Source organism: Lepidothrix coronata, unplaced genomic scaffold (assembly GCF_001604755.1).
Source record: "Lepidothrix coronata isolate B3197 unplaced genomic scaffold, Lepidothrix_coronata-1.0 Scaffold277, whole genome shotgun sequence".
In the NCBI taxonomy this organism is placed as follows: Eukaryota; Metazoa; Chordata; class Aves; order Passeriformes; family Pipridae; genus Lepidothrix; species Lepidothrix coronata.
In genome coordinates, this window is record NW_016690457.1 from 365423 (window position 1) to 389760 (window position 24338).

Consider the following 24338-nt stretch of genomic DNA (forward strand, 5'->3'; position numbering starts at 1 on the left):
AAGCAATATTGGGTGATTCAGAATTTCTGGAATTTGTATTTTTTCCTTGGGGTGGCTTTGATCCCTGATTAAGCACCTGTGGCGGCTGCTGCTACCTGCCCAGAGCAGCACTTGCTCATTTTTAGCACAAGACCTTGTGTGGGCAGACTTGATTTTCCCAGAACTTGCTTTTTTGTTTTGGTTTTTTTTTTCTCTTTTCTGCTGCGGCCATCAGCCCAACTCGGCTCCTGCTCCTGAGAGAGGGTGACAGTACCCTTCCTTGGCAAGGAAAGGTGATGGTGGTGCAGGTGATGGGCTGCCCCGGGGGAGGTAAAGATGAGCAGCACCTTCTGTGCAGGAGCAACCGCTGGATGTTTTCAAGCTCCAAATTTCAAAGGTGGGCTCCGTGCAGGAAAACTTGCTGAGCAGGGCTGGTTTGTCTGGCCGCAACCTGCCTTTGTCAGCAGGGCGGGATCCAAAGGCCGCGGGCGCGCGCTGCTGATCCCAGCCCGGCTGCCCACTTTATGGCCCTTAATGGTGGGGTGGCTCCGTCCGCACAGCTCCGCCGGGTTCAGGAGCCTCAGATCCGGCGGCCCGAGTCCTCGGCCGCTGCCTCAGCCGCGCTGCGGTGCTGGGGCTCGGGGGGCGATGCTTGGAGCGGGGGGACACGGACACGTGCGGGGGGTGAATGGGAGTGGTCAATGGGGGGACACGGACAAGTGCGGGGGATGAATGGGGAGTAATCAATGTGGGGGCATCAATGGGCGGGCTAACGGGCTGCGCATGCGCACTCCCGGTTCCGCCTTCCATTCACCAGGAGCGAGCGCAGGGCGCCGCGGACGCTGATTGGCTGCTGCGCGGGCGGGGGCGGGGCCGGCACGGGGCGGCCACGCGGCGGCGGCAGAACGGGCGGGGAGGGGGGCCGGGACCGGGACCTCTGAGCAGAGCGAGGGACCTCTGAGCGAGGTGCGGGACCTCAGAGCCGGGTGCGGGACCTCTGAACGAGGTGCGGAACCGCGGGTGCGGGACCACGGGGCCTGGTGCGGGACCTCTGAGCCAGGTGCGGAGCCGGGGCGGGCCCGCGGGGCGGGCTGGGCGCGGCAGCCCCGGGAGCGCACATCGCCCTCTCTCCCCGTACTACGCGGGGCTCGGCGGAGCCCTGAGCTGCCCTGGCGTTTGGTCCGGGAGCGTCCGGTGCCCCGTTTCGGTTAGCGCTGGGCGAGACCCGCAGCTGCGGGAAGGTCCCTCCGAGCTCCCCGTTCCGGGCGGTACCGCACTCCCGCCGCCGGCTCCTCTCGGGCGCTGCTCCCCCGCCAGTGCCGGGCGCCCCGTGCTGACTCGCCGCTTTTCCCTTTGCAGAGCGGTCTCAGCACTATGTCCGTTAGCAGCCACGAGAACCGGAAATCCCGCTCGAGCTCCGGCTCCATGAACATCCACCTCTTCCACAAACCGGGCCACGCCGACAGCCTCCTCACCCAGCTCAACCTGCTCCGCCAGCAGAACCTCTTCACCGACGTGGTGCTGCGGGCGGGGAACCGCAGCTTTCCCTGCCACCGTGCCGTCCTTGCTGCCTGCAGCCGCTACTTCAACGCCATGTTCAGCGGGGGCCTCAAGGAGAGCAGAGATGCCGAGGTGAACTTTCACGACTCCCTGCACCCCGAGGTGCTGGAGCTGCTGCTGGACTATGCCTACTCAGCCCGGGTACTGATCAACGAGGAGAACGCCGAGTCCCTGCTGGAGGCTGGGGACATGCTGCAGTTCCAGGATATTCGGGATGCCTCGGCCGACTTCCTGGAGAAGAACCTCTACCCTGGGAACTGCCTGAACATGCTGCTGCTGTCTGACGCCCACTGCTGCGAGCGGCTGCTGGAGCTGTCCTGGAGGATGGCGCTGGCCAACTTCACCTCACTCTGCAAGACCGAGGATTTCCTGAGGCTGCCCAAGGACAAGCTGCTGGAGCTGGTGGAGAGTGAGGAGCTGGAAGTGGAGGATGAGACGCTGGTCTACGAGGCTGTCATGGGCTGGATCCGGTACGATCTGCCTCGGCGCCACGAGGTTCTGCCGGAACTGCTGCGCTCTGTCCGCCTGGCCCTGCTCCCTGAGTCCTACCTGTGCAAACAGGTGGCCTGTGAGAAGCTGGTGACCAGCCACAAGCTGGGGGAGGAGATCGTGGCTGACGCCGTGCGATGCAAGATGAAGATCCTGCAGAATGATGGGCTGGTGACGGGGTGCTGCGCCCGGCCTCGCAAGGTCAGCCAGGCCCTGCTGCTGCTCGGGGGCCAGACCTTCATGTGCGACAAGATTTACATGCTGGACCATAAAACCAGCGAGATCATCCCCCGTGCCGACATCCCCAGCCCCCGTAAGGAGTGCAGTGCCTGCGCCATTGGCTGCAAGGTTTACATCACTGGGGGCAAAGGCTCCGAGAACGGCGCTTCCAGGGACGTCTGGGTCTACGACACTCTTCATGATGAGTGGGCAAAAGCTGCTCCCATGCTGGTGGCGCGGTTTGGCCATGGTTCCGCCGAGCTAGACCACTGCCTGTACGTGGTGGGGGGTCACACAGCCATGAGCGGGGCCTTCCCAGCCTCTCCCTCCGTCTCCCTCAAGCAGGTGGAGCACTATGACCCTCAGCTGGACAAGTGGTCCCTGGTGGCCCCTCTCCGGGAAGGCGTCAGCAACGCTGCTGTGGTGGGGGCCAAGATGAAGCTGTTTGTTTTTGGGGGCACCAGCGCCAACCAGAACAAGCTGCCCAAGGTGCAGTGCTTCGACCCCTGCCAGAACCGCTGGACAGTGCCCACGAGCTGCCCCCAGCCCTGGCGCTACACGGCGGCTGCCGTGGTGGGCAGCCACATCATGGTCATCGGCGGGGACACGGAGTTCTCGGCCAGCTCCGCCTACCGCTTCCACAGTGACACCTACCAGTGGTCCAAGTTTGGGGATGTCACTGCCAAGCGCATCAGCTGCCGCGCTGTCACCTCGGGAAACAGGCTGTACGTGGTGGGGGGCTACTGCGGGGCCCAGCGCTGCAAGACCCTGGACTGCTACGACCCCTCGTCCGACACCTGGAGCAGCATCACCACGGTGCCTTATTCCCTCATCCCCACTGCCTTTGTCAGCACCTGGAAGTACCTGTCTGCCTGAGAGTGGCAAAGACTGGGAGGTAAATAGTTGTGGATCAACCTAGAGCTCCTATGTATAACTTTGTGCTGCACAAAGGTTAAACCTTGAGGGGCAGATGCACGTGGATCTGGACTGCAGTTGTCCTCGTGTGAGCATCAGCTCCAGAAAACATGTTTTCAGGCTGGCAGTTTGGGATCTAAAACCCTGCAGGAGAGAGAAAGTCTCTTTAAGGTGCCAAAATGCTGCAGGGAGAAGATTGGTATAAATAACAGGACTCTTAACCTGGCATCTTAGCCCTGCCACCAAGTCTTGGCCTATGCAAAGATTTTGGGGAATGCTCTGTGTGAGGATTGGGTGTCATCCCTAGGTCAGAAGGCTGCTGGAGTGGATGTTTTCCCAGGCTCGGTGTCTGCAGGAGCTGGGACAGACCGTGCGGTTCCACGGGGCTGCTTTTAGCACAGCTTCCTCCTCCTGGTGCCACAGTTAATCTGCCAGTGGCACCCAAATGTCTTGTGGGACGCCAGGGCTGGGAGCTGGTGCCAGAACAAGATTATAGCTGGGATTTAGTCCCAGAGTGGTGGGTAATTGCGTTTATAAGACAAACCCTGTCTATGTATAAACACAGGGTTTCTCTGCTTCTAATTATTCCCTGGTGTCCCTTTCATGCCATTGCTTCCCTGCTACATAGAGATTGACTTTCAAACATTTGCAACTGGAATTAAACCTTTCTAAAAGGCTCTTTGGCAGAAATGATGCCAATGAATCACAGATCCTGCAGGGTTTTTATTTTCTCCTTGCAAGAGTTGTACTAGTCAAATGAACTTATTAATGCAATAAAATATCCTGTGATACCTGTAGAAGATTCCTGGACCTTGAGGGAAATCAGCAGCCATTCATTGCTGAGCTCTCTGTAGGATCCAAGGCCTGAGGGGTGTTGGGTTTGCTGTGCACTGGTGTCACAACACTCTGCTTCAGGCTTCACACCTTATTATGCCAGTGTCTCACTTGACTGAGGATCCAGATGGATCCAGATGGAAAACACCTCCTCCTATCCAGCAAGTCCGTGAGCTGGGTGCCAGTGTGGGTCCCACCAGCACCTGCAGGGCTCAAGGCAATACAGCTCTGGCTTTGAAGTGCTCCTGCAAATCCATCTCCTTGGTCAGCCCAGGGAGGGGACAAGCATAGAGGGACCTCCTTGGGCTGGAAGCTTGTGCTGTCCCTGGAGACAGCAAAAGGTGTCCAGGTTTTCCACTAACTTGTGTGATCTCAGAGCAGGAACCAGAGGGATATTTTGGGTTTTTAGTGGTATTTACTAGAAAGGACAAAGGACGCTCCTGACTGGCCACAGGCTCTGGACTGTGCTGCTGGGACTCTCAGCACAGGCAGCACTAGAAGCTGGAATGTCTGAACATGTGACAGTACTTTGCCCATGGGCTGGTTCTTTACATTTATTTTTTTTATACAGCAGTTGTGTGTTTATTACTCAGCCTGGAGCTACTTAAATAAATTTGAATAAAATCCATTGTGTTCATTGCCTGCTCTGTACGATTAAGCTGCAGGTTTTCCCAGCCCTTGCTATATAGTAAGGAGTATTCCCTGCTTGAGTCCAAATCAAGGGCTCAGATCTTCCCGTATCTTTGTAACATGGGACTGAGGGAAGCCCAGCTCTCACACTGCCTTCAAGCTTTGAGGAACACACAAATCTGTTTAAAACTCCAAAGGTTAAGCTATTCTCTGTCCTTACCTGGTCATCCTCCATGGAGCTGGGTTTCCTCACTGTCCAAAGGAATGGGGGAAAGTGTTGCCCCTTCTGTCCCCAAGGGCTGTGCACTCCAGGCCCTGCTCCAAGGGAGGGGGGACAGTGGCTGGGAAGGAAAAGCTCTGTTAGATGGGTAGGAGACAGGAATCAGTACAGTCAGAGGAAACAGGACCAAAGGTACAACCAACTGTCTCACCATGGAAGCAGGGTCTGGGTGTGATCCATTATTTCAGAGTTAAATAAATCAATGTCACAGCCCTTCCGAGCTGCTCGTACAGGCAGCTGGCATGACTGGAAATGAGCTGCCCTGCTGGGGACTGGAGCAGATACACAGACTTCATTTCCACCCTGTTTTCTGATGCCTTTGCCATTTTCAGCTCCCAGGCTAGGCCTTTTTTCATGTACCCTTGCTGTGCCACCTCTCCATCACTGGCTGCAGGGAGAGGAGCCCACAGCCTGGAGCACACAGGAAGCTGCAGGGAAAAAAAGACCCATTTCAGTGGGAAAAGGCTGTTAAGATCATGGAGTCCAACCACCTAGCAGCTCCCAGCTTGGCTGTGCCTCACACACACACACATGCAGGCAAGGGAAAGTCATGGCACAGGACAAGGCTGGGATGGGCAGCCATCAGGAAGTGTCTCCAACCCTGTTCCCAACCAGGAGCAGTTTCACCTTTGTTCCATCCACAGTTCCTCCTGAGGGTTGGACAGAGTGTGACTTTGCTCAGCAAGTTGGAGGAGCAGAGCTTTCATTCATGGCTGTTTGAGCAGCAGCTGTTTTATTTATGCTGCCAAGCAATAAGTGTTGGCTCCCAGCCACATCCTGCTCTGGGGACGGAGCAGCTCCAGCGGCTCAGGTCCACATGCCTCCCGCGCCTGGCGCTGGGCATCATCTGAGCTGGGTTTGGGTAGTCTCAGCTGGTGGAACCAGCAGCCCCCACTGCTGCTGAAGGCTTTACAAGGGCTGGGCATTGTTTCCTCATTTCAGTCCAACTGCCTCTCAGGGAAAACCAGCACTACAAGCACATCGGGGCTCAGCTGCACCGGTGGCTCCCTGCTGCTGGCAACAAAACCTCATCCTCCTTCACCTGGCAGACAGCCCTGTGCCATCCCTCCAGCTCCACCTCCTGCTGGCAGGAACCAGCTCCCAGCCCAGCAGGGAGCACCCTGGGGAAAACCAGACAGCTTTACTTGTGCTTGGGTCTGCTGGAGTCAAGTCATCCCAACAGACCTGTTTTCCCAGTTTGACATTTCCATGCATTGATCCACTTGCTGCTTCAGTGCCGGGGCCAGAGGATTCAGGCCAACTGAGCTGGAGCTGAATTTGGTTGCTGGGGCAGAAATCCTCCTGAATGAACAGAGTTTAGAATCTCAACATAGCTCAGACTTAGGCATCTCCTCCTAGCCCAGCTCCCCCATTTGTAGCTGCACCCCTCCAGCTGCAGGAGCTAAACCCCAGCGCACAGTCACATCTGGAAGAGGCAACACACATGGGCTTCACTAGGCTCAAAGCCAAAACAATCTAAGTGTGACATTGCTGTCTCAAGGGATGGTCCTATTCTCACACAAAGCCTACAAGCCACCACAGCCAGAGAAATAGGGGATCAGACTGACCCACCTCCCTCCTGGCCAGAAGGCAAGACAGTTAGGGTTGATTTTAAGAGAATTCTACTGCTGCTTAGGGGCGTTCTGCTCAGCAGCTCCTGCTGCCAGAGCACTGAGGCAACACATGGCTTTTCTCCCTTCCCAGCTCAGCAGTAACTTAAAAATTCCACTTTCTGGCTAACATGGGACATGGATCATTCCAATGTTCTGCAGCACACCCACCACACATCTAGCAAGGAACTGTTACAATGACAATTCATGGTAGCCCAGCAAAACAAAGCTCTAACTACACACAGTGTGTTTTTTGTCCAGTGTTCTAGGAGGGAAAACAGACACTGCACACCTAACTGTCTGAAGTTCCCTGGCAAATCTGCTTATCACATGCAGTGATCTGAGATGGCTTCAGGTCTAGCAACACACTGTGCCCCTCACAGTGAAATGACATCAACTGCTGCTCTGACGTGGGAGAGGCACATTTGCTCCTGTGCACATGGAATCATGGAATGGTTTGGGTTGGAAGGGACCTCAAAGATCATCCAGTTCCATTCCCCTGCTGTGGGCAGGGACGCCTTCCACGAGCCCAGGTTGCTCCAAGCCCTGTCCAACCTGGCCTTGGACAATGCCAGGGATGGGACAGCCACAGCTTCTCTGAGCAACCTGTGCCAGGGCCTCCCCACCCTCACAGGGAAGAATTTCTTTCCCATATCCAATCTAACCCTGCTCTCTGTCAGGCAGAAGCCATTCTCCTTTGTCCTGTCACTCCAGGCCCTTGTCCAAAGTCAAGGAGCCCCACAACAAACTGATCCCTGAGCTGTTTGAGCCTCCAGTGCATGTGACAGTCCCAGAGCCAGGGACCGTGTGTCGCACGCTCCAGCACTTCCAGCTCTGAGAGGATTTGCTGCTTCTGGGCCCATGGGATCTGGCAGAGGATAAAAGCCAAAGAGTGTAGGACAGGCCCCACATCCCTCATCTGCTGAGCCTTGAGCTGGCCCCATCGCTGGGATGAGAAATTAAACCGGATTTGAATCACAGGGGTGAGGAAAGGGAAAGGTAGCAAACAGTACATTCCCACTGTCAGAGCACACTATGGAGCCAATCCCCTCTGAGCATGTTTGTCCTCAAGCATCTGGTTTGCTGATGAGTCTCAGATGCAGTATGGGAACCATCAGCCTCGTCTCACCCACATGAAAGAGGAAGGTTTAGCATAAAGCTGGTCATTGCCGATGGTCCCGGAATGATTCATATAGAGAAAGAATGTGGTTTGGGTTTCGGGTTAATTAGCTGCAGATTTCAGAGAGAGACAAGGCAGGGCGGAGCTGCTGCAATAATGGTATGAGCACAGCTCTAAAGGCATCACCAGCCACCCATCCTGAGCTCACACCCTCCCAGAGATCACACCCTCCCTGAGCTCACAGAGCAGCGACAGCCTTATCATTGCCACTGCAAGGCAAGGTGTTTGCAATCCCCAAGGAATGTCTGCCTGGCTGTTGTGGCAAAAACTGAGCACAGCAACACCCACACATCTTTGAACACCGATGGCTGCAGCGGCACCAAGTTTCTAACAGATGCAAATGTTGCCCAGGATTTAAACTTGCCTCTACTGAGCTCTGGGCTGCTGCAGCTGGGCAGTTCCCAATGGGAATCTGTGCTGCAGGGAACCCTCTGGGCTGTGTTGACCCTGGATCTCCCTGAACCCCGCATCTCCCTGATCCAGGCTCTTCTGTCTTTCTACAAACAATTCCTACAGGTCTGACACATGAATTTGCAGGAGAACACAGTGCAGCTCCTTGTAACTTCTCTGCTATACTGTCCCTCTCTGCTGCCCCCCACAAAATCACTTTGATTCCATTTCTTGCTGCTGAAAAGTATTTAGAGATGGACATGGAGTCACCAGCCTTGCTCTGCTGACACAGACATGAGGTCTGGAAGCACAGAGGCAGTGACTGCACCACAGCTCAGCTCCTGGGAGCTCAACAGGGCAGATAGAAGGAATATTCTCCTGAAGGAAGCACAAGCAAAAGCTTCTACACACACACAGACAGACACACAGACTGTAAGACATCATTCTGTCACACATCAGTCTGTTAATTCCCATGAAAACCAAGTTTTAAACACTGGTCTGCCTAGAAGTGTTTGATTATTGACATATGCTGGAAAAGTAGAAAAACTGATATTTTTCCAGTTGAGTTCCAGTTTGTGCTGCAACGCAGGTGTCACATGGACTTCAGAGACTGACAAATGCTGACTGATCCTGTACAGAGAGACTCCAGGTCCCCCAAAGCTGCTCTGATAAGCCCCAAAGGCAGGGATGGGCAGACAGCCCTGCTGGCACCGACACCAACCCTGGCTCAGAGTTCTCCTCAACACTGGCTGCACCGCAGGATTTTGATGATAAAATTCTCCCTCTTCCTTGAGAGCACCAAACCACATCCCAGTTCTCCCACTCTCCCCAGTTCTGCATCTGTTCTCATCTCCAGAAATGATTCCAGGTTACAGCTCTTGGGCTCCCTTGCCAGTGTGCCATGAGTGGGGATTTCACCAGGAAGCACAGCACCAGCCAGAGGCTGTGGGATGGTGCTGGCAGGTAGGGCTGCCAAATTGGCACAGGCACCAGGGAGAAAGTTTCTATTTTTATTATACTTGTTCCAAGGGGGAACCGATACTGCCTGGGACAGAGCCAAGCATGTCTCAGGCTGGCACCATGCAAAGCACCTCCACACTAATGTAAGCAACTCAACTGAGTTCACTCTCTCACCAGTGAGTTCAGATGCTTGGGAGCAGCTGATCTTTCCCTCAGGTGTTCACCTCTCTGCCAAGGGCTGCAGCTATTGTTATCCTCCACTAAACACCTCTCGTCCTCTTCTTTGGAAAATCATCGGTTTTGCTCATATGGCACATTATTTCTGTCCAGGGCAGAAAATGAGAAGCACGTGAGAAGTGGCAGCTGCTTTGATCTTCAGTTCAAATAGAAAATAATAAATAATTATATAAAGGCAGACAGTTTTTAAATGTTCTTTTTTATTGCTAGAAGTTGGTTTCAGTCCTATTGCAGCTTTGAAATCCTTCAGTGGAGAAACATTGCAATCATTGTAAAAATCATCATTTGGTGTGCTAAGATCAAGTTTACAATTAATCAAGAGTGCACAATTCAATAGAATATTAACATTTAACCATCAACTTTACAAATAAAATAGACTACAAAGATGTTGCTACTGCAGTATCAACAGTAAAGGAAATATTTACAATGTTTACACCCTAACAAAAAAACAAAACCAAACTCTTCCCCAACAAAATGGTCAATTTAACCATGGACCATGATTATTTATTAAATCTTTACAGTGCAAGGTGGGCCTAGAAACCAGACCTAAGACTAAAGAGCATCAAGAGAGTTCACAGCTCTGAGTGAGATGCACGCAGCTATGCCAACAGGATCTCCATCCGTGAGAGATTTCCTTCCGGGCACAAACAGAAATGGAATTTGAAATAAACTTTTCTAAAGTGCTCCAATTGCTCTCAGTACAAAAATATAAAAAACTGATTTATAAACATGGCACAAATGTTATGAATCAAAGCTCATGAATCAAAGCTCATGCAAATGCTGTCTGAAGAAGGAACATGCTGATGGTGAGTGATGAAGTTGCCAGTGGTTACGGAGATGTCGAGTCTGGTCTCAGAGCAGGGGAGAGGCTTGGCTTTACCTACAGCACATGTGTAACCTGGCATCAAGATTTGTTTCCTTGTAGATGTGAGAACTGCTGGGGAAGACAACAAAATCTCCAAATTCCCTTGCACAGGGGCACAACACACAGGGACTCCACTGAGCAGCACCAGGGAGCCACAGCTCCCATTCTGCAGAGTTAGAAGAGAAACAAAATACAGATTTTTAACCCTTTCCTAGTTTAAGCTTCAGCTTTCATCATAAATGCAAATGACAAACACCAAGCTCCATGTATGCAGGATCATCTGACTATTACTCAGCAAGACAAAACTGCCTGCAAATTATTTAGAAATGGCTCCTACCTGTGCAGGAATGCAAGTACCTGGATGAGCAAGCATCTCTAGGAATACCAATTCTTCTGCCTCATGCTGGGGGATGATGAGTGATCTCAATTTGTGGGACAGGCCACAGCTACAATCCACAGACAGCACAGTTAAAAACTAGGGAAGCTTTCACAACACACACAGGGCAGCTGTGCTCAGCACTAGTGACCACGGAGGGATCCTCAGCCTGGAACACAAGGATGACCACATTCCAGGTGGGAAGAGAAAGAGGAAGCCTCCTTTACACCAGCATCCAAATTGAAATCAGAACCACAGAAACAGCCTCTACTCTGCAACAGCACAATATTAAAGGACAAACATGCTGCTAATTTTAAGGCTGTGACACTAAGCAAACACGGTGGCAATTCAAAGCTCATGCTGGCATTTCCTCCACACCCCAGCTCAGGGAGAAGCCAAAAGGCACCTGGGAGGCACAGAATTTTGAACTGTCTAATCCTCAGAAATCACTTAAAAGAAAACTTTTATCTGAAGTGATTGAAAAGTCCAATGGCAAGGATGTGACTCAGAATCAATAGCAGGTTACTTAGCCCAGGACACAGCAGTATTTTGCGAACTAATCTGCCTAGAAGAGTTATTTTCCTAGGACCAAGATCTGAGCAAAGAGTCCAAAACAAGTTACTCAGCTGGAGTGGTTTGATAACAATTTCACAGATTCAGTTTTGCACAAGTGAAGAGGCTCTTTATTCATTTAAAGAAAATCATATTTATGTAAAGAAAATAATTCACTTGCTTCCCTCAGCCTTCCACGAATCACCTGCCTATGCTCTGGTAGGGTAACCCTGCACTAGCAATGAGGTATCACAACACCTGCTAATTCCAGAACCTTCTCTAAGCTGGGTCCAGTCCCGAGCAGGAAGCCACACCAATACCCATGATCCACACCCAAGTGAGAGAAGACGCTGTCTCAATTCTGGGTGAAAACAGGTTTCATAAAGCCAACTGCAGCCAGACATGTGGACTGAAGTCAGAAAATTACTTTTAAGGTCATTTCCCTATTACAGATTGAAGACCCATATTCCAAGGGGCTTTTGGGGTTGAAAAATGGCCTGGCCTGTCATGGGCCTGGGTCCACTTATTAACAGCCAAAACTTATTCAAAGTACTGCTGACAATGAGTATTAATATAATTATGTTTAAGTTAAAACATTAAAAGAAATGAGACCTCACTGCAGACTTTACTTTCCAGATGTCACTGTTCTACATTCAAATTCATCCATTGCACAGAAGTAGAAAGCAGACAATGAGCTGCTCCAGCCATACTTTAGGACAGGCACAAAATTAAACTAAAGAAATGTTTCCAAAAATTGTTTCCAAACACCCAAACTGACATCCTTTTTAGCTGAGGTGGTTTATTCCACTGATGCAACTTAGCTTTAGGCTAAAACTCCTAAAAACCTGGTAATTTAAGGCAAAGGGGGCACCGAGTTTTCACTAGGAGTGGCCCAAACCACAGCATGAAGGGAAGAACATACAGTGCATTCCTGCTGCTTCCCTGTGTGCTTCCAGGAGAAATCACAGGGAAGCAGAGGTGACTGGACTGTTGGATCTCACACTGCTGGCTTGATCAGAAGTTACGCTGATTTTAAGAATTCCCCTCCATTCCAATCTAACTTTTAGAAACACAAAACTGAATATAGGGTAGAATTATGTTCTAACCAACACTGTATCACAACAACACAAAAATCACCATGTGTAAATTTTGCAGTGCTGCTGATTTACCAAGCAGTCCTCCACAGCAAAGTGTGTCCAGTTTCACAGCACTGCTTTGTTGGAAGCTGGGGGATCATCCGCAGTGTGGTAACGAGCCACGTGGTTCCGAGTTTCCTCTCACTGAACTCAGTGCCATTGCCTCAGGTTTGTACCAGTATCACACAGCAAAGAAAAAGACCCTTAAATCCAACAAGTGTTCCAGCAGGAGTGCTTGTCCCTAAGACCACTATTTTGTGGCTTATCTTTTTGCCTGACCAGTGAATTTAGGTTTTTCAATTTCTCATTTGAAGACAATAACCCAAATTATCACCACTTGAAAATAAACTCTGTTTTCTGCTGAAAATTTATAATGTTTCTTGCACTGTAACTACTGCAATAATTTTTAAACTCTCAAGCAAAGTGAAGTTACAGCCTTAAAGACATTACTAACATCACACAGGGCCTAACCAGAGACAGCTCAATGATTTGAGACCGGCAAATTCCATTGGATCAATTGCCATGGATGGAGAACTGACCAGGCCTTCCATCCACTGCTGCTAAAAATCACTTTAAATCAGAGTGAAAGATATAAAAATAATTATTATCAATCATGCTCAGAAAGGTATTAATCCAAGTTTTTAAGCTCTGAGATACTGATTTCTTTAATTCTGTAACAATACTCCTAAACAATCTCTCCCGTGCATCATAAATCTGACCAGCCACATTCAGCATATACCAGAATGCACATCCCTGGGTGAGGTGTGTAAAAAGGATCTCAGATACAGAGTGAAAAATACAACACAAAACAACTGTGCAAATCACTACAAAGGAAAATAATGCCTTTTCAGCAGAACATTTACTGTCATCACCATCGCATGATCAAGAACTGACCCATTTAACAAGAGGTATCAAAGCTGGTTTAGCTAAAAGCAGCTAAACACAGGTTTAGCTAAGAGTATTTTTTTTATTATTATTTTTTTTTTAAATTTTAAAACCAAACAGTTCTTATTCCCTTCATTCCTAACACAATGCTGCAGAGAAGTCTCTGCAGTAACAGCAGCTTTGATATCTTCTGGTACTGGGAGTAAAGTCCCCACAAATTAACAGACAAACAAAAGATGCAGAAAACAGGATTAAACAAGACAATAAATTACTGCATTCAAAAGCTTCTTAGACATGTCTTCAGCTAAGAGCAAAATCCAAGTCTCTAAGCTCATTCTGAACCAAGCCATAAGTATTGCCTGGGTACCTGCACTGCTCTCATCAACACAGAGATAGATCCCAGCCCATGCTGGTAGCCAATGAAATATGCATTCAGTCCAACTCTTCATCACTGCTGTGAATCCTCACATGTCCAACCCTCCTCCTCCTCCTGCCTTGAAGACGCTGTCAGAAGCTCACCTTACCTTCTTTTTCCCTGTACCTGGCCACAAGGCTGGTCCCACTGGGCTCACAGTGCCTGGCACACCTGGCTGGAAGGAGACTGGCTCACTGTCACCTAATTACCAACAACCCAGTACTGACCTGGACCTGGAAAAACAGATTTCAAAATATGCAGCCATTCTGGGGCCTACTACTAAAACTTTTTACATAAAAACCTGTGTGATGTTATCAGTTCAACATCACTGATAACAATTCACAAGATGGTGCCCACAAAGAGTGTACATTCTCCAAAAAGAGCACATTGCAATAAATGGCAGTATTTTTTACCATGCTCTGAATTGATATATCCATGCCATGTGTCAATACATTTCCATGTTTGGAGAATTTGAAAGCAAATTGTTACTACTGTGCCCTCATTCTGAGCTGCTAGCAGAAAAGCCAGCAAAGTAGGACAGTTAATCCTGGTCTGGTCCTTGCTAGTAGTAACTGGGCAAGGACGAGAAGACATCCATGTCGGGTCTCCATGACGGTGCACACTGGGGCCTGAGTTCTTGAAACAGTATGTCAGGAGATTCATCTTTAAATGGAAACAATTAGAAGAAAATTACATCTTCTTTGCTGGTATCATCTTGCACATTCAACAGACTTGGCTGAGAGGTCACCAGGGTCTGAATCTGAATGTTATTGGGCTTGAATAGGTTCGCTGAGGCAGGTGAAAGTGCTTCTGGCTGAGCATCTGTGGGGCCATACAATTCTAGAGGAAAAAAATGGAAGAAGACACAGTCATGACACTGCACAGAGAGCCCGAGGCATTCCCACAGCCAGGCAGGTTGGTTAAGACATACCTGGCTGGAATGCAGTGGTCTGGCTGCTCGGGAGGACTGGGCTTGCTGACCGTCTGCCTCTTAGGACACCCTCCTCTCGTGCAACAAGCCTGGGGGGAAGCAGCTGTTTCTGATCAACAGATGCTGAAGAACATATTTTATAAATTAGTATTTGAGGTGAGCAGTACCTCACAAACCTCACTGTTTCATTCTGGGGCCCACTGTACTGACACCTTATACACCCAAGGAAACTGTAATACCACAAAGAGCTGGTCCTGCTGTTGCAAGTTAAATTTTCACTTCAGCTGTTTAAACCATGAATACTTTCTCTCTCCTCTTCCTTGAGACTTCTAATTCAGTTACTAGCAGCCCCTGACAACCTCAGATTTAAACCTCAGTATTATCAAGCACAGCAGAGAGAAAAAAAATCTTTGTAGCATTCAAATAGCAAATGGCCATTTGTACTACTTCTAACACACAGAGCTGTGATGAACTTTTGTCTCTGCTCTCCATCTGTCTCACAGCTGCTCAGCAGCATAGCACATTGATTCTGCTGTTACAAACTCTCAGTTTCTTAATTCAACAATAAAAGCAATTCATGAAATGGTTATTCTGGATCCAAAGAACTTCTCTCCCTCTCTCAGTACGCATTCCTTACATGTCACAAACCCCAAGTTCAATACACAGCACTTTGCCTCTGGTACAGAAAGTTTTGTTCCATTTTATTCTGAGATCTACACATGGGCATAACCAGCGCGCAGCCCACTAATGCTCACAAGAGAATAGAGACCAATGTATTTGTGGTTTATACCTTTCATATAAATTACAGAAAAACACCATTAAGTACATTTCCACTGCAGAGACCATTACGTAAAAGCTATTAAAAATAAACTTGGGGAGATGTGGTATTGGAGCTTTATTTACCATGCAGGGTAAGAGGATATTAGGCTTCATTTACATGCAGAATCATAATGAAGTTTGCAACTGCACTAAACTTCAGGCATGGTAGAAATAGATGTTTCTACAATGTGCCAAAGCAGTTCCCCCTCCCTTCCCTGACAGCTTTGGCCCCAAGTCTGCTGTAGCAGTGCAGGCCCAAGTGATGGTCAGACTTGCCAAGTCTGAATCCTACACAATACTAAAAAGATATTTTTAGAACTTAAAATTACAGGCCATTCCCCTAAGCTGGCAATGAGGCTATTTTAAGTGGTAGAGACAAAGCGGTTTTTACTGCCTCTGTCATTGGCAAAGACCACTACTCCAGTACCCAGCAGTCAGCAGCAGAAATTACACCAGGACAGGGTGACTGTATTTTTACTTGCTTCTGTTTGTGACAAAATTAGCCCTTTCCAACTCTACAACACACGCAGCATCCCAGTTCTGGCCTGGAGATATGTATTTAATGACTGACTGGTGCTAAGAAAGGCACTGCATTCAATATCACTACAACTCTGGACAGATAGTAAGGAAAGGCTAAGCCAGCCTCAAAACATCTCACTTGTGCACAACAGCTTTTCTTTGGTTTTGCTGTTTCCCTTTAACACTACAGTCAGACAAGGAGATTTTACATCCAGGTGTACCACCTCTCACCGTCATTCTGTTGTGCTGGAATACACAATTCCATTTTCAACATTATCCCTTTGGGCTGTATTTCTAACTTAAATAGCACTGACATATAGGTCCTAACATAAGGATTTTAAGAGGTTAAGAGATTTTAACTGCAGCGAGTACACTAATAACTTGTAGCATATTAATTTCTGGGTTCCACATGGGTACCCAGAGGTTTATACTGCAGTGTTCTGTCTCCTTGTGATGCTGTTAGAGAATAGAAATGCATTTAAATGGATTTAAATACACACATACCTGAACTGTCTGTCCTCTGAGATGCTTTGTTCTTCCCACCTTTCTCCTTGCTTCCTTTTGTAAAGGTGGCCAGCTTGGTAGGGATCTGCTGCTGGACTGCAGCTGGTTTCTGGATCTGGTTGGTTGCACTCAAGAGATGTATTGGCACTTCATTCTTGAGGGCCAGAACGGGCCGGTTCTCCAGGGTGGTGCTGTCCCTGCGGACCAAGTCCGGCCGCTCCAGGTAATCCAGCCCAGCCACGCTCACTCTCACAGAGGATTTCAGCATAGGTGGAGAGGGTTCTATTCCTTCCCCGTTGAAGCTGATGGAATGACTCAGCATCTGGCTCTGTGTGAGGAAAAAGGCATTTTAAGTCAAATAGGGGTTTTCACCCTCTCCAGGACAATAAGGAGAGACCGCCCTCAGCCCTGAGAACATGAAGCACTTCCTAGTGAAAAGGAGAATAGATAAGATGAAGCCTGAAGCTTGCTGGGAAACAGAAGGAAGAGCAAGAGTGTAAGTCCTTGGGCACTGAAAACAACCTCAGCAGCTTCAAACTGCTTAATACTGCACGTAGGAAAGGAATGCAAGAGCAGACTGCACTGAGTGATGATAGGATGGAAAGTAGGACTTTCAGATGGTATCAAAGAACCAATTTAATCATACTTCGTAGTTCCCATTATGAAACACTGGAAATGCTTTTAGAAATCAACTGTACAAAATGCTACAGATGTTGCACAGCTCTTGCAATCACTTGTCTGCAATAGGGCAGTTGCTGTATTTAAAAAAATCCTCTGTCAGTCACAATCAAAAATAACTTATTCTCCATTTCTATCTTTAAAAAAAAATATATTCTCATTACCAGAGATTTTCTGGTAATTGTGGAATTTCACAGACTCTGGGGAACTGCCAAGCTCTGATCTCTCTGACAGCAGCCACCACCAGCTATTTCAGGTGGCGGTTCAAAGAGCCCAGTAAAATGCAAAAATGGGTTAGTGCTGTAACAAGTGCAACCTTTATTCGGAAGCAAGTGGGTTAACAGAAATAACCCTCCAAGAAAACAAATTCATCACCTGGCCCATTTCCGGGGAGAACGTGCCTGACACTGTGTTCTGCTTCTTCAGCTTCCTCAGCTGATCCAGACGCTCTTTCTCTTTCTCGACTGCTCTCTGGGCTTCCCTCAGCCTCTCCAGGTTGTGCTGATAGGCTTCTTGCTGCCTGTCCAGTTCTTCCCTGTCCTGATTCACCTTCTCCAACTTCTGCCGAGCCTCCTCCTCGCGCTCCTGCAGTCGAGCTTCCCTGATTTCAAACTCCCTCTGCTGCCAACTCCTTTCCCGCTCCAGGCGCTGCTGCTCCAGCTTCAGCTGGTTCTGAAGCTTCTGGACATTCATCAGTTCTTCCCTCTGCTTTTCCAAGTTCCTCTGTTTCTCCTGCTCCAGCAGTAGATTCCCTCGGGTGGACTGCAGCCGGTATTGCTTCTCCCGGTCTGCCATGGTGGTGGTGGCTCTCTGCACCTCAATGTAACTGTCCTGCTGAGATATCACTGCCTGGAGGGGTTCAAAAAACATGCACAGCTCAGCAGAAGACAACAGCATCTACCAGGTTAGATCACTGAGTCTTTTGTCTTCCAGAGCAGATCTAAACTCCAGCTTGTACAGCCCATGGTGACTGACACAATATTGAAGATGGCCAAGCAAATAAATTATGCTTATGTGTGTCAAAGTGAATGTTTCTTGCACCTAGAATTGTTACCCCAAATCAAATCAGGCAAAATATTGCTGATTACAAGGCTGCAGCAAAAACAACTAATATATACACACATGGATATCAACAATTTAAAGAAGGAAATGAGCACATGGAGCAGATGGAGCTCAAAGCAGCAAAATAATTAAGTGGGCAGGAAAAAGGAAACAGTTACTTCAGACAACAGCTCTAACACTTCCTTCAAAATACCAGACACAGTGTTGGTTTCCTTGAATCTCAGGTCTAAACTGCACTTCATTCTAGCTTTAGGGGATATTCTCAAGGTAGCTCCTCTCCATACCTGCATACATTTTATTATATTTAATGCCTAACAAATCTCTTGGATAGCAAACAGTGGTTTACCTGAAGGCTGAAGAGCAACTGTAACAGTGTTTGTATCCTTTGCACAAGCTGAAAAGGAGGAAAAAAAGCATTAAGAACTTAAGCAGAGCTGTTTGGATATATTAGACTTCAAAAAAATGTTTAAGCAGTGAAAATAGCCCATGGTATCTGTACAAAAACACACACAATGGAAGCATGGCTACCAGAGACACAGTAGCAGCCAATATGCAGGCACAAGGAATTTCAGTGTATTATTCTTGTGCAGATGTGAATCAGTGCTCAGCAACTCTCCTTGGGATTCCACAGATCACTCCTCACCATCTTCTCTCCACCTGAGCTGTGTAACAATCACTTCCTCCCATGCTTCAGCCCTGAATCACTACACAGATACAGCCCTCACAGGAGGCTCAGAGGCCAGTTTGGTCACAGGGCTGGGAACATGCAGTCGCTCCAAAGATGCAGGAAAAGTAGTCATCCAGCTCCTTGAAATGTGTGCTTACATCCCCAGAACTCATCTTTGGTTTCTGTCAGGACTTTTATCTTTGCATTCATAATGTGTTAGAGATACAGGCTGTTAATCTGCTGGAATCCATAGACATTACAAATAATGACTTTTTGGTGGGTTTGTTTGTTTTTGTTTGGTTTGTTTTTCCATGCTCTTATTATAACATGGCTTTTTGCCTTTAGATTTCTTAACAGCAGAAGCAACCTACCTGTGCCTCTATGGTAGGCTGAAAACCACTGCTCTCATCCAGCCTCATTCCATCACTCTGTAAAAAAGACATAGAGACACATGTTGGGCACTGGCAGTGCTGCCAGAATAAGCTAGAAGGGTTCGTCCCATGAGGGAACAGGTACTGCTGGAGCACAGATTCCTCCCATGCACTGAAGGACGTACATCAAAAATACTGAAACCAGGGGCCAGGCTGGAACAGGAGCATGGTGATTAAAGCCAGTGTTAATGGTACAGCATCAAACAAGCAAATGGAAAAGTGATTTATCTTGTCTCTCAAGTGCCAAGCTACCAACTTACCCCACAAAGCATCCTTAATAGAGCTGAGTAATTTGACAGACAAAACTGTTCCAGTCCAGTCCTGCCAGCTATCAGGACTTTTAACTTTGCAAGATTTGTTCTGCACCATTACTATGATGAGGAACACAAGGAAATGCATTTAAATCACTCATAAAATCAACATACGGTTTGAGATCCTTCTTCTGCATCAGAAGGGAGGTCATGGACTTGCACATCTGAACTTGCTGCAGGGCCTCTCCAGTCCCACTGTCTCTGGTCACCAGCACTGTTCTTCCTACCACCTGAAAGAAGAGTGGAGTATGAGGAGCTCACACCAGCACAGGGCCTGGGAAAACTCAGCGAGTAACAGAGTAAGCAGGAAAACACAGTGAGTGTGAAGTCAGAACCAATACACAACTGCATGGCTTCTCCATGCTGATTCCAGCTGGGAGATCAGACAACAGTGGACTGCTCAAAGAAGTCTAAAAACTTGAGGAGAATGGGTTAAAATAAATTGGGACAGTAAGTTCAAATTACGTTATACTATTTTCAGTCAAGGAGCCACGATGTCTGCATGAAAATAATTGGCTGTGGCTCCCAGAATTGCAGACTCATAACATGGAATACTGGTTAGTAGGAATATTCTATTCAAAGCAGCACCACTGTGAGTGTGGAAGGAGGTAAAGGAAAATGGAAACTATGTTGTAAAAAGTACCTATGTTATGACACATACAGAACATTTCAGAGACAACAGAAGTATTTTAGAGATTAATAATCAGTGAAATAAAGACCATTTGGTTTTTCAATAAATGCATGAAGCAAAAATGGAGATAAAGAGTATCTAGTCTTTCCTCACATTTCATTAATTAACTGATAAATCATCTGTGCCAAAAGGACAATTTATATTATTTAAGGATTCAGCAAACCTCTAGTGACTGTGCAGATACAAAGTGGGAAAAAAGTGTTCATGACTCAGTAATAAAAGCAGACAGCTGAATTCAAATTTTCTAGGTTTTCAGGTCAAGCTCATTTTTTTCAACAAAATTAAAATTCTGTGTGGAATTGTGGTAATTATAAAATATGGGTTAAGGCAATAAAGTATGGGTTATGCTCTTAGCATAACACTGACAGCCCTACTCTGCTCTCTAGTGTTGGTATCAGGAGTAAGAAAATCCAACATGCTGCAAATTTGCTCTGATCCTCATTTTAGAGCCAGGTGAAGCTTCCTTACATAAGAGCCTCAATTCCTTGTTCTCATTCTCTGTGCAGTGAAGGCATTAAAGAGCTAAGGAGCTCAGGAAAATGCTGAATGGTCCTTTTCTTACTTTTACTTGAAACTGAGGGACTACTGTCATGTCCTCCAAAGGTCTCTGCTCTCCGGGCGAGTCCTGACCCAGAGCCATCCTCAGGCTGACAGGATCCACTGCCAAAGTGAGTGAAGATAAGGTCCTGGAGGTTTTCAGCTAGGAAAGAGGAGAACGTGTCACGTAAACAGCCATGTCTATGCTGCCATACAAGTTGTCACGCTAACAAGTTTAAAAAAAACATTTAAACCATCAAGTCCATTAAAAGATCAGGTAGTCAGAGATGTCCTGCAGTACAGATGAGTTTTTCTTTGAGATTCGCTCTGTATGACAGGCTCTTTGTATACAGATGAGCTCTTACCTAACTGCAAGTTAAGATTATTAAGCCTTGAATGTTTGGGTTTTCTTTTTTTTTTCTCTTCAAAAGAGAAATTCTGCTTGTGCTTATTTTCTTTCTAAATATACTATCTTTAGATAGGCTATTTTTAATATATAACCCTCCTATAATATTACATTTCAGGATGGGTGTATTATTAGAGCACTTAGTTACCCTTTCTGAACAGACTCATCCCAAGACTCCATTGGTTGATCCTTAACAAATAAACCAATCCAAGCTGTGCAGGTCTTCTACCTAAATTCATAAGTGCACTTCACCTTTCTTGCAGATTAGTTGTGAGAACAAGGAAGTCTGAACTATGTTACATAAAAGTATTATGTTATTACAGGACGGTTTTCAGGACCTGCTGCTGGTTCCCATCCCTGCACCTGAGTGAATGCCTCCACAGCCTCACATTCCATCTACCTTCAGTCACTGCAGACTTCAAAATCGTCTCTCCTTGCAGGTTTTCTGAGATATCTCCCCGAAAAAGCAGCCGAGCTCGGGATCCTTGGGAATGGTCTTCAAAGCCATTCATTTCAGACATTTCTGCATAGATCTGTTGCTTCTCAGTCAGACTTTGCAGAATCAGGTCGTCTTTCATGTTCAAACGCTCTAAAGGAAGAAACAAATCCAGTCAGAGTACACTCCCTGTAAGAGTAGAGTGTTCAGTTTGGAAGATTATCACTCATTTTATAATCAGAGATATAATTAATTAAATGCAGAGATATAATTAACAGTTAAGGGGAAAACCTACGGAAGAAGTAAAGCTTATTAGACTCTTTAGCTACTATTTCTATATAATCTTACACCATTGTGAAAGACTTATGAAGGAGAAACTTGATCACATCATGTGATAAAGAATTAGACAGTCATAAATCACAGACGATGCTGAAAAGCAGCTCATGGAATATATAACTAAGTCATTACCTTGAAAATCTTTTAACTTTGCAGCTCTTGCTTCAGCCATCTTCCTCTCTGCTTCAGGTTCATTAAATGTTCCTCCTTCTTCATCAGGACAGCTGTACAAAGGGAAAGACAGATCTATGCTTGATTTGCGCATTAGATAATTTAAAACCATCTCAGGATTCAACCTGAGATTCAACCTTTTGCCTTGGATCTGGTTTATCCTGAGTGTCATTCTTCCTCCTTTATCCAAAGCCCTCTTGCATTTGACATCTGTGAACCAAATTTCTTGTCTCTTTTTTTTTTTTTAAAGATAAAAGCAGAATAAAGTCTTTGACTGGTTTTTATTGCATCTTTATCAGTAGCTTCTTAATGAACACAAACAGAATTGCACACTAAAGTCTTAAAGAGAAAGTTGAGGGAGAGTCAAATGGATTTTTAAGATGAATTTACATCTGAGTGCTGCAAAAAGAAGACAGATGAGCAAGAAATTAAGCCCTCCTGCTTTCCCTCCTGACTTACCTTTCCACAGCCCTGCGGATGTGTGCCATCCAGGAATTCCTCTCCTCTTTGGAGCTGGTGTGAATTTCATACATTTCTGGTCCTTTTAAGGAAGCACTAATTAAAAACATTGCCTTTTCCTCATTAGCCACCTCTCTCACAATCAGCTTTTGTAATGAGATAACTGGTGGTTTAGAGTCCTGCAAAGTAAAATATCATTTATTGTACTACATTATTTATGTTCTTTAGGATTTCTGCTTCCTAGCTCCCCCCTCTTCCCACTTATACAAACCCACCAGGAGCTGCAATATCACAATATAACTCCACCCTTTTCACACGACACTTTTGACATTGTTATTTTTTTACCATCAACCATTGATGAAAATGTGGAATGAAGAATGTGCATGTCAACACCTGATTGAACATTAAACTGTGTGTCAATTTAAACACCTGAGGATTCCCATTGGGTCCCAGAAGTCAAGAACAGGCTCAAAAAAATTTGCTCAAAAAGAGGCAGATGCAAAATTTGAAAAAGAAAGCAAAAACCTAAATGACACCTGAAGAGAAAGAAGAGACCAAGAGGAAGTGTTAGAGGTTCGAAGTAGGCAAGTTAGTCACAAAAGAAATAAAACCCTAACACAGAGGTGTTACAGAGTGTCACGCCCTGAGAATAATGAAACAAGCTGACAGATAGCGTATTGTAACACGGGGATCAACAGGATTAGCTGTCAGTCTTTGCAGGGAAAACACATCTACAGAGGGATATTAAGTTACTAAAAACCTATCTAGGCTTCATACAGCACAGGTCCAACACATGTAGCCTAGAAAGTTCCTTCCAGGATAAAGCAGCTCTTTGTAACTGCTGAACCTTCACAGAATAATCTAGAACAGTAAGGAACTGAACTGTGAAGTAACATCAGGAACACTAGGTTTTTCCAGCTTCCCTGAGCAGCTGCACTGCAATTCCAGCCATGAGCAGATGTCACTGGAAAAACAGAATCACTAAGCAGATCCATTTGCTCCTCTCACTTGCTTGATTTATTAATGGAGAAGTAATATTAAATTTCAATTGAACTGTATACATAAAAATATGCAAAAAATTGGTCAGTCTCTAACTGTAGAGCATGTTTCCAGAGGGGAAAAAAATCCACCACATAGCACCCTGTTCTGTGCATTAGGAGAAGGGTAATTTGAAAAGCAGTTGCTTTTTTTGAGGTCATTAAAATAGCTTTTGCCATTAGAATTCAGCTTTAATGGTAATGTCTTAAAAAAAATACATTCAAGAAAACAATTACATTACTGGTTCTATTACAGCCATAACTGAACTAGATCAGAACAAAATGTACACAATTAACTGCTCTGATGATACCTGTGGAAATGCCCTGGGAAAGCAAGTGAATCCACTGAATGTTCTAGAGTGCTGCAGTAATATCTGCATTTCCTGTGTTTCAGGAAAGTTCTCTGGCCCCAGTAAATCTCAGGGCACTGTGACCACGGTCACCACATCCCTAATGGAAATGACAGATTCTTTCCCTGCACATTAAACAGAGGCAGGACTTATTTACAAGTGACTTTCAAAGCACAGTTCTGGTGTGTGTAATGTCTATGACTTGTACAAAACCTCAGCCTAAAAAATTTAGTGAAAGGGGAAGTCACAACACAAGAAGAGGAGAAGCAGAGGTCTGAGTGTGGAAATCACTGGAGAAAACCACTGGAGATGTGGATACAATGGGCTGATGCAAGGGAACACTGGTTTGAACTGGGAGACAGTGGGAGGGATTCAAGAAGGACCAGAACTGCCTCAGAAAAAGTGATTCTTAATAGCTGGCTGATTTATTAACCTAATTTTCTTTCTGAACCTCTAACAAATATCTACCATCTCTAATTGT

The 24338-nt window shown here is 46.7% G+C and overlaps 2 protein-coding genes across 9 annotated transcripts in view; one reads left to right on the top strand and one right to left on the bottom strand.

Annotated features, from left to right (window-relative positions):
• Positions 1-264: 264 nt before the first annotated feature.
• Positions 265-4624, top strand: LOC108507969 (ectoderm-neural cortex protein 1-like). 5 transcript variants are annotated; one of them, XM_017836381.1, is made up of 2 exons: positions 265-376; positions 1339-4624. In XM_017836381.1, the coding sequence occupies exon 2, from the start codon at positions 1354-1356 to the stop codon at positions 3121-3123; it is 1770 nt and encodes a 589-aa protein (XP_017691870.1). In that variant the 5' UTR covers positions 265-376; positions 1339-1353; the 3' UTR covers positions 3124-4624. The 5 variants fall into 5 exon arrangements, with proteins under 5 accessions (XP_017691870.1, XP_017691869.1, XP_017691872.1 ...); XM_017836380.1 differs by lacking the exon at positions 265-376 and adding an exon at positions 868-985; XM_017836383.1 differs by lacking the exon at positions 265-376 and adding an exon at positions 904-945.
• Positions 4625-9464: 4840 nt separating this feature from the next.
• ARHGEF18 (Rho/Rac guanine nucleotide exchange factor 18) overlaps positions 9465-24338 on the bottom strand; it is a 49594-nt gene continuing 34720 nt past the window's right edge. For all 4 annotated transcript variants that reach the window (XM_017836378.1, XM_017836377.1, XM_017836375.1 and 1 more), the window contains 11 exons: positions 22471-22649; positions 21973-22064; positions 21469-21657; positions 20688-20825; positions 19549-19664; positions 19064-19120; positions 18372-18419; positions 17339-17812; positions 16286-16613; positions 14444-14566; positions 9465-14352 (listed from right to left, as the gene is read on the bottom strand). In XM_017836378.1, coding sequence (XP_017691867.1) covers positions 14192-14352; positions 14444-14566; positions 16286-16613; positions 17339-17812; positions 18372-18419; positions 19064-19120; positions 19549-19664; positions 20688-20825; positions 21469-21657; positions 21973-22064; positions 22471-22649 — 1905 coding nt within the window. In that variant the 3' untranslated portion in view covers positions 9465-14191. The remainder of the gene's footprint in view (positions 14353-14443; positions 14567-16285; positions 16614-17338; positions 17813-18371; positions 18420-19063; positions 19121-19548; positions 19665-20687; positions 20826-21468; positions 21658-21972; positions 22065-22470; positions 22650-24338) is intronic.